We start from the raw sequence: 10,146 nt of genomic DNA, 5'->3' as shown, positions 1-10,146 counted from the left end.
GTGTTTGAGGAAATCATTGTTTATCAAAAATGCCCTTTGACTTCAAACCTTGAAAGTCAACCTTAAAAGTCAAATTTAAAATGTCAAACTTGAGAGTCAAATCGAAAAGCCAAACGTGAAAACTTGAAAGTTAAACGAGAAAGTCAAAGTTTAAAGTCAAAGGTCAAACTTGAAAGTCAAAGTCAAATTTTAAGGTCAAAAGTCAAACTAGTAAGTCAAAAATCAAAAGTCAAAGCTTTATGCCAAAAACGAAACTTCAAAATTCGAAAAAATGAATTTTTGGGCCAAAAATGTTAAAAATCTGAAATTTAGACCGAAATCGAGAAGCTTATTGGTCCTAACCGAGAAGACTCGCACCAAGAAGGTCTGCTGACCAAAAACGAGACCGAACACGTACACCGAAAACCTGCGAAGCCACGCTCCACCGCAAACCCGTTTCAGACCGCAATCTCGCTTTCGACTGTAAACTCTGCTGACCAAATACGAGTTTCTGGCCGAGAACTCCTCGGAAATCCTACCACACACAGCTATGACCGAAAACCACTGCCTCGTCCTCGCTGGTTACGACCAAAAAACATGATTATTCAACTTTTTAGTGCAAAACTCGATCAAAAAGTCAAATTTATGAAGAACACAAAGAAACAAACACCCAATAGTTCTTCTAAAACAAATCAAAAATGCCAAAACCTTCAAGAAAAAGTCCAAAAAAGTTCAAAATCTTGCCGAATTAATTGATACGATCCAAGCTCTGATACCAACTGTAAGTCCCCAAATCGCTTTGATGTTTCAATCTGATCCACTTGATGGTGCAGAATCTCAATTAAGTGGATGATACAAGATGTAATGGAGAAGAAGAACAACAAGAAGATGAATCTTCAATGTATGCAATGATTATCCATGTATACAAGATTCACACACACATTTGTTCTCTCTACTTTCTCTCTCTAGAACACCAAGTATAACAATGATAGCTCCTTGAACGTCCTTCCCCTCTTGGTCACCCACATCTCTATTTTCTAACCCCTATATATATATATATATATATATATATATATATATATATATATATAGGCTTAGGTTATTTTGTTTTTACTAAGTATTGTGTGCCAGAATGCACAGATCTGGACCAACGGATGGAATTAATCAATGGACATGATTTGAGAGTGTATGATATTACAACGAGGTAACATGTACCATATAATCACATTTTTTTTAGCAAAATGGTATTTTGGACAATTAACTACATTTATAAAAGGAAATTTTCGGATTTTTAGGGATGATTAATTCTCCTAATTTAAAAAAATCTAAATTTTTTAATTAATTCAATTTCAATTTTTACCGATTTTATTCTATCAGAATATTTTTTGTTGGAATGATACTCTTTCAGAATTTTATTCTAATAAAATATTACTGAAGAAAAACAAAATTCTTGAATAAGATGTTCAAATAACAAACATTCTAATATATTCTTATACATCCGAATTTAAATACAAATTCGTACATATTCTTACATACTAAAAGTCTTATACATTTTAATATAGTTATAAAATATTCTAAAAGAATATAAACAAAAATGAATAACATTCTTAAAAAAAAATAACAACATTCTGCTAGAATACTCTCGTTCTCCATGTTTTCTTCTTGAATTCTTGAATTCTGAAAGAATATTGCTGTTTTTGGATGTTGAATCCTGAAATTCTAAAAGAATATTGTTGTTTTTCTTCATTCTTTGAGAATGAAGTATCATATATCTTTCTTTCATAAGTTTCCTCATCATTCCTGCATCATCCTAACATACATTAAATTCCAACAAAATATCTGACTCATGAATATTTGAAAAGTCAGAAATGGCAAAACATGCAATATAGTTGAAAAAAACAGCATACTAGTATCATGTTTTTCCCCATCTTTAGGTTTAAAAATTCCCCCAAATTTCATGGTGTTATTGAAAAACATAGATGAAGAGCAATTACCTAGATTTATAGCCTGCCAAATACAGTGAATACTTTACCCACCTTCAAAGTAAATGAACGTTTGTAGGTTTGACTTTTAAACCAATTTTGACTTTTATGGTTGACTCGTAGGAATATCCGCTCAAATCATCCCGATTGAGTTCCAAATCCGAGTTGTTCTTCAAAGCAATTGTGAGTGATACACAACTATTCAATATATCATGAGTGCGAACCCGGTTCCTTGACCTTTTGCAATCACAAACCCGATGCGAATCAAGACAACCACATCAGACTAATTCCTTCTATTTCAATCAATACCAAACACGATTCAAGATCCGAAATTGACGTCGATTTCTGTTCAACAAATTGATTTAGTTCAAACACAAAATCAATTAATAAGATTAGAATCGATTTTGATGACAGATGACTCGATTAGCGATAAACGATTTCATGGAATCGATATTTTCCTCCTCCTCCTTCAAATCGGTGAATCACTGGAGGTGCTTCCCGATTTCTGATTCCAATCGTGCTTCTCCTCCTTAATCCGACGAAGATGAGCACGGGGGGGGGGGGGGGGGGGGGGGGGTCTTACCCTTGATCTTCTTTGCTGCCGAAGACAGGAGAGGAATGAAGAACCGTTGACTGCCTTCCTTCGCATCTTCCGCCATTGAAGAATTTTTCAATCGCATCTTTCGGTTGGTGAAGTAGGAGTGAAAAGGGTTTGAAGATTCTGGAGGTTTTATTAGACAGGATTTAAGAGAGAGGCTAAGTCAAATATACATATTTTATTTCCTTAATTGCAAGATTCAATTAAATGATATCCTTAATTAAAAGTATAAAAGGTCCAAAATACCCTTAAATGATTTATTTAATTATTTATTATTTCTTGAATTCTCATTGGTGCATTTAGGCACACAATACTTGCTAAAAACATTTGAACCTAACTCTCTCTCTCTCTCTCTCTCTCTCTCTCTATATATATATATATATATATATATATATATATATATATATATATATATATATATATATATATATATCATAGACACAATTTTTGAAGTTTTTTCTTTTTTACTGTAACTAGGATTTTTAGTTAAGAAAAACTTTGATTTAAAAAAGCGCGAATTTAAGTTCGAATTTTATGTCCTTAAGCCCAAACAAAGTTTAAAATTTTGAAGTCATTACGTTAAAAAAAATGACATAATCCTTAAAAATTCACTAAAACAAACACTACAAGAAAATTTCGATTTAACTACGGAAAAATCCCATAGCAAAATGATGTAATTACGTAGGTAAACCTAACTAACTACGGAAGTTGCTACGGAATTTGCCAATGAGATTTCATAGTAAAATTTCTTGTAGCAAAATGTTTAACTACGAAATTATAGTTCCGTAGCAATTTTGCTATGGCCATTGCTATGACATCTATCCGTAGCATTTCAACTACAACACACTTCCATCACAATTCCGTAATAATGAATTCTATAGCAAATTCCGTATCTATTTTGTTCCGTAGCAAATTCCGTAGCCATCTGGTCCATAGCAAATTTCGTAGCTAATTGTTCCGTAGCAAATTTCATAGCCATTTGGTCCGTAGTAAATTCCGTAGCCATTTGGTCCATAGCAATTTCCGTAGCTAATTGTTCCGTAGCAAATTTCGTAGCCATTCGTTCCGTAACAAATTCCGTAGCCATTCGTTCCATAGCAAATTTCGTAACAACTTTTTTGTAGTCAATTCCATAACAATCGTTCCATACCATTTTTTCTATAAAATTCGGTTATTTAATTTGACTTATTATATCAATTTACAAAAATACAATTAATATAAAACCAAAAATGACAAAGTATTTCTATAGAAACTAAAAGAAATATCCAATACATCAAAAGATACATATTTCAAAATCAAAAGTCGCTACAAATTTAACGTAAAACATTATTCGATACATAATATTCTATCATTGATTAATAAAATTTTTGTCATGTTCAGTCAATGTGTTAATAACATTCATTGCTTGTGCGAGTTGTTGTTCAAACTTTGCTTGAACATCCACATTTTTCTGCTGAAACTCCACATTCTTTTTCTGAGCATCCTCATATTCTTGCCGAACATCCTCATATTTTTGTTGAATATCCTCATATTGTTTGCGTTGCGTCTCAACTAACTTCTTCAAATTCTCAATCTCGACTTTTGTCTCAGCATTATTATCCTCGTATTGTTCGCGATGCATTTCAGAAGATCCTTTACTAGAACGAATGCGCTTTCCATATGAGCCAAATCCATATAATCTCTTTTTCGATCATGTCCCACAACAACATCATAAAATAGTTTGTCCTCATCAATTTCCTCTCCTATTGCTTCCAACCGATCACATCGTTCCATAAAATCATCCTATAATTTTATAATTGTGTTGAGATAAAACTTATACAAAAAATCAAAATAAAACTTACATGAAATTATTAAAAATAAAACTTACATGAATTTTTTTAGCTTTGTCAACTAAAAAAGTCACTCCATCGTGATTCTTAGTGTGTGTATACAAGAATAGTTCATGGTGTGCTAGATCATGTCCCCAAAGCTTCTTTTACATATATACAAAAAAAATCAATATTAAAGTAGATTGCTATTTTTACATTTAGGCTTAGATATTTAAAAATGAAAAAAATACCAACTTAGTTTTGGGCTAAACCCATTTAAAAATCAAAATGGAACTAGATTGCTATGATACAAAAGTAAATGAAAGTATATTGGTATTTTTTGCATTTAGGCTCCACTCTTTAAAAACGAAAAATAAAATAACATACTTTTTAGGATTAGTCCTCTTAAAAATCAAAATGGAACTAGAAAAACTATAACATACAACTAAATGAAAGTATATTGCTATTTTATGTATTTATGCTTAGTCCTTTTAAAAATAAAAATGGAACTAGAATTCTATAATATAAAACTAAAAGAAAGTAGATTGTTATTTTATGCATTTAGGCTTAGTCCTTATAAAAATCAAAATAGAACTAGATAAAATTAAATGAAAGTAGATTGCTATAATATAAAATTAAATGAGTACTTACTAAATCAGAAGCAATCTTGGAATGAGAAGCCGATCCACCGGTATGCGTAGAAAGGGCTTGTCCATCAGCTACACCTCTACGCCTATTTTTTTTGTTTTGTTCTGATTTCTTCTTGAAGTCTTCAGTATTCCATCTTGCAGTCCAGCATGTCCACACTTCTGATGTTATATTAACTGGTTTTTTTTAGAGTCGACTTTTTCCATTTTGAGCTTATATTGTAGATATATTGTCTATATCTTTCCTTTGCCTTATTTTCCCAACAAGCTTGGACTAACGGAGTTTTTGCATCATCTCAATGGCATTTTTCTACAATATATATATATATATATATATATATATATATATATATATATATGAGTTTTTTAGTTAATGAGTACCTAATAATTGCATAAACGAGATACATACATGAAACTCGTCCCAATAAAGGAGTTTTGTCTCATCACTTAAAGTTGCCCAGCTATACCTGTTTAAATCAGCTCTTTCACCAAAAGATTCATAGATAATGGAAGAACATGGTCCCGAAGGAAATAACCTACAAAAGAAAAAATCAATCGCATTGTAAAATTCATGAAGCTCAATGTTGATAAAAAAAATGTAAGAATTTTAACTTACTCCTTATCTCGCACTCCAATGTATAGACGCCCATCCAGTCTTGTAGATCCAAGTAAATACCCTTGATGTTGAACACCAACATTTTCCTCAATCGATTCACTACAATTTGTTGTGGATCTAGGTACAGATGGTGTAGTAGATGCAGGTGGAGATGATTGGATAGATGTAGGTACAGATGATTGGGTAGATGATGTAGGTAAGGAAGACTGGTTGGATGATGTAGGTATGGATGATGCATGTGTTGATGATGTGGCACCAACATGTGAAACAAATGTTGGGGCAGATACAGTACCAACAGATGATAATGTGGTACGAGATGATGATGACGACAATGTTGGTGTAGATAATGGGGCAGATACATTACCAACAGATTTTGCATTATCGGTGCGTTTGTTTATGAAACGTACACTTGTATGTTGCTTTCGTTTCAATGTGTCTCTTAATAAGAAGAATTGTGACATCTTCCCGGAAATTTTAAAAACTTAGGAAGTTATAAATCTGTTAGATCACAAATATTATAGAAATATCTTACTAAAAATTTAAGCATACTACTTTTTACTTTAAAATACTAATGTATTTTTGTTTGCTTATTTATTTTAGCATCCTACTGTTTACTTTGAAAAATACAAAAACTAAAAGTATAATGCATATACTTTAATGAAAGTAGATTGTTATTTTTTGCATTTAAAAATGAAAAAAATAACAACTTACAATGTCATAGTAAGTATAAAAGATAAAGCACAAAACTTAAACATGATGCTTTTGTTATCACCTGGATTGGATTGGATTAGATTGGAATGGACTGGAGTGGAGTGGATTGGAACCTGGAACAAAGAAAAAGTTGAAACAGTTCATGCCTTTAATTAATATTGCATACATAAAGACTATTTGAGTATGATAAATGACCGTTTTACCCTTCACCAACTTAGCACATTATAACATAGTAAAAAAGGAATGTTAGGAATGGAAAAAGAGGTGTCTAGATACTATACACATTAGCTCATTATAGCATTCAAAATGTCATACATCTAGAAGAAATGAGGTCATTTTAAACAAGAGTGTTAATACACAAACAAGATATAGGACCAAAAATTCAAAATTATCTATAAAAGTGTATGCATGTTTGTTTGTTAGTAAAGAAAGACCTAATTTCATAATATTCTTTGTAAGAATCAACAAAGCGGGATCCAAGCTCCTGCATTATCCAACAAGAAAAATCATTAATTGATATATTATGAATGTTGATTCTAAAGATATTTCATATAATTGAGATGCCAACAGTAGAATAGCATAAACAAGCATAGAAGAGTCGGGTAATTTTAAACCTAGAAAATTATATCAAATGTGAGATTGGAATGGAATTGAATTCCAGTTCCATAAATAACAGTCCATATAAAAAAAACAATGAGAACATGCTGCTTATCTAGCAACAAAATCTAATAGTCCATTTTGTTGTTTACCATGGCAAACTAGCAACAAAATCTAATAGTCCATATAAAAAAACAATGAGAATCGTTGCTCCTACTTTATCTAGATACTTTGTAGTCTGTTGTAGCCAACAAGACAGATGAGTACATGCTGTTTAAGCAGAAAAATTATCATTGAATGTATTTCATGTGTAACAGATTTATGCAGAATGGAAGAGAAGTGGTTGAGAACTTGTGATAAGAACCTGTAGGATGTTGTAGTTTTCCTTGGTGGTATCTGCACAAAGACAATAATATGTAAGTAATAGTTTCAACAATGTAATGACACAAAGTTTATGAAGCGGATAACATAAGAAATAAGTTCATTGGTGATATCAGAGTGAATATCAGCATTGCTTATTTGCTTTCATCTACATTAAGGCCCTGTTTTTTTTCCATCATAAAGTGTAGTCTAGATATATGATATTTGTTTAATGGTATTGTATAAACAAATATTGATTTGATAATTAAACTTGCATTCTTTTCTTGGATAATATGTGTAATTAACTCTTTATGAACTTGTAAATAAACTAATTATTTTTTTTCCTTTTTTGTCCTTGATGTCTAACAGCATGACAATCTACTACTTTGCAAAAGAAGAGTCTGAATGCAAGTTTTCCCCATTATTCCCTGAAGCATTTTTACCTATAAAAGTCCCATTTTCAAAAGGCCCTGGATAAAAATTCAGACCATGTCAGCAGAAAACCGCATCCTCCAAGAAGAATTGCAAAACAGGGTATTTTTATTTATAATTTATACAACAAAGACATGTAGCTTTTGAATCATGTCTATTTTTTTATAGTATTTGTCGAATACATCGTTTATTTTGTATTAAAATAACACATGTTTTTTAATTTTCTTTATTCTATTGCAGCGTACTGAAATTAAAGAACTGCAACAAAGAATCATGTTGCTTGAACAACAGCTCATTACATCTTCAGAACATCCAAGATCCAAAGATTACATCGATGAGCTAAGAACACAAATCAAGATTCAGGTATGTTATATGTTAATATGTTGTTTTTATGTATAAAAATCAAATTAAGCAAATAATTAATCAAATCGTTTTAACATGCTCCAGCAACCTCACATAGATAACAGATTGTGGTTGTTATTAAGGTACAATGTTACTCATATAATACTAAAATCCTCCTGTATCTACACAACAATGGAACATACCTTAGATTAGATTCTATCTCAAACCAATAGCTAGTTGTACACTACTACACTTTTATTTCTAATTTGGCAGAAAAAAATGCAAAGGATAATTACATAGTTCATACTTTTAGGGCCTTATAGCAGAAAAAAATGCATAGTTTTTGTTTTCTGATACAGAGGAATAGAGTTTCTTTTAGCATCTCAAGATCTATCAATTTTAGCACCATGAAGAGAAGGGAGATACAACTAAAGTTTCATGATTCCCTGATTAACATGCTCTATACTCCACCTTCGCCACCACCTCCTGAGAACAAATATGATCAACAAACCCTCGATTTAGCCCAGGAAATCGCCAATTCAGATCATCATCGTATTAGTGGGTTTAACTTTTGATTTTATTTCGTTTATGTGAATACAAATTGAAGCTACGTTCTGAGAAATCTGTCTATACACTTGACACTCTGAATTTTCGAAAATTTTATAGATACAGATGAATTGGAGAGAGAAGCTGAAACGAACTTCTCAGCGTCAAGCGAGGAAGATGATGAATTAGGGTCTCAAAAGCTCACAAGAGCTCATAGGAAGAGACTTCGAAGAAAGAAACTCCAAGAAGCTGCTTCCCACCGCAGACAGATTATCGGACTGGAATTGCCTCCTACAGGCGTTGATCAAATTGCATGATTTGTATCTCTCTGTTCTTGTATCCTAATTTAACTCTCGATCAAGCTTATATGTATATAGATATCATAGAATCAAGCGAAATAAAAGGATAATCAAAGCGAAACAAATTCATAAAAAGGTGAAATTATCAGCTATTAAATACAGAAACGGAGAAGAATGTTACCTGGTAGGGACGATCGAGAAAAATCTACTTATAGAGTGATGTCCGGTGGATAATGGCGTTTTTTACCCTAGCAATTTTCCGAGATCGACAATTTTCAGATTTGGGATTGGCATAGTTTTTGGAACAACAACACGATCGGCTGTTTTCTGATTTGGGGAAGAAGTATATTTGGATCATGTGATTTGACCCATTTGCCCATAATAAAATTACTTCTTTCTCAATTTTCTGCAGTTTGAACCTTCCAATTGAATACTACACGTTTTTTACCATTGTTGGGATGAGTGCGAGCTGCGTGTAAAGGAACCAGACGAGCTTATAACTTCTGTAGGGGCAATTACGGAAAATCAACCATTGTTGGGGAAGGATGGGCTGCAGGAAGAAAGTAAAGAACAAATAGGTATGAAATTTCAGTGTTTCATTTTTATTTATTACAGAAAGACATAATATAGAAAGTAAGAGAGATGAGGTTTCTTACATTTCTCATCGTACTTTTATTTATAAGTTGTTATCTCTAATAACTTATTATCTATTTATGTTATAATAAGTTGATAGTAAAAATGTTAATTAATTATTCCATAAAACCTTGTTTTTGCAGGCTAAGTGAACAACAATATTGATGAAACTCAAACAGTGGCTGTGGATCTTTCTTTAAGCAGTTTTTCGGAAATTTAAAGCACTTAATTAGTTAATGGAACAATTTTTGATACATTTTAGCTTGATTATATGCATTTGAATCTATCTTGTTAGTTTTGGAACAATTGGTCTTCGATTTATTAAGATTTTTGAGAGGGTTTTCTTATGCGATCTTATTCTTGTGATAGATTTTAATTGTTGATAATGAATATGAATCAATGGTGATGAAGAGTTTATTTTATTTTATTTTACTTATACAAGTGAAGAAAAGAAAAAGAAAGAACCCCTTAATCAACCACTAATTGTATTTATAATGTAAAAATAATATCATAATTAAATTTTCAAAAGAATTAAAAATAATATTTTATCTTTGTTGTTGCGTTTTCAAAAATAATTGTGTATTTTTAATATATTT

General features: G+C 31.5%; 1 protein-coding gene across 7 annotated transcripts; it reads right to left on the bottom strand.

Moving 5' to 3' along the window:
• Window positions 1–3,777: 3,777 nt before the first annotated feature.
• Window positions 3,778–9,504, bottom strand: LOC145066514 (uncharacterized). 7 transcript variants are annotated; one of them, XM_079013793.1, is made up of 9 exons: window positions 9,099–9,504; window positions 7,303–7,334; window positions 6,776–6,825; window positions 6,403–6,454; window positions 5,631–6,128; window positions 5,482–5,550; window positions 5,019–5,324; window positions 4,427–4,531; window positions 3,778–4,341 (listed from the first exon to the last, which is right to left on the bottom strand). In XM_079013793.1, exons 5-7 carry the CDS (start codon window positions 6,089–6,091, stop codon window positions 5,306–5,308), a joined length of 549 nt encoding a protein of 182 aa, XP_078869919.1. In that variant the 5' UTR covers window positions 6,092–6,128; window positions 6,403–6,454; window positions 6,776–6,825; window positions 7,303–7,334; window positions 9,099–9,504; the 3' UTR covers window positions 3,778–4,341; window positions 4,427–4,531; window positions 5,019–5,305. The 7 variants fall into 7 exon arrangements, with proteins under 7 accessions (XP_078869919.1, XP_078869922.1, XP_078869920.1 ...); XM_079013796.1 differs by having other exon boundaries at window positions 4,427–4,528; XM_079013794.1 differs by having other exon boundaries at window positions 5,631–6,111.
• Window positions 9,505–10,146: the final 642 nt, after the last annotated feature.

The sequence above is a fragment of the Lactuca serriola genome, chromosome 8, assembly GCF_051521515.1.
Source record: "Lactuca serriola cultivar US96UC23 chromosome 8, Lser_US96UC23_V15, whole genome shotgun sequence".
Lineage (NCBI taxonomy): Eukaryota > Viridiplantae > Streptophyta > Magnoliopsida > Asterales > Asteraceae > Lactuca > Lactuca serriola.
The sequence above is the reverse complement of the archived record's forward strand: the minus strand, read 5'-3'. Positions and strand labels throughout refer to the sequence as shown.

Excerpts from the sequence above, each read along its gene's own strand:
- LOC145066514 (XM_079013793.1), bottom strand. The coding sequence starts at position 6,091 with ATGTCACAATTCTTCTTATTAAGAGACACATTGAAACGAAAGCAACAT. Across the intron at positions 5,551-5,630 it reads ATTGGAGTGCGAGATAAGGA|GTTATTTCCTTCGGGACCAT; the intron begins GTAAGTTAAAAT and ends TTTCTTTTGTAG.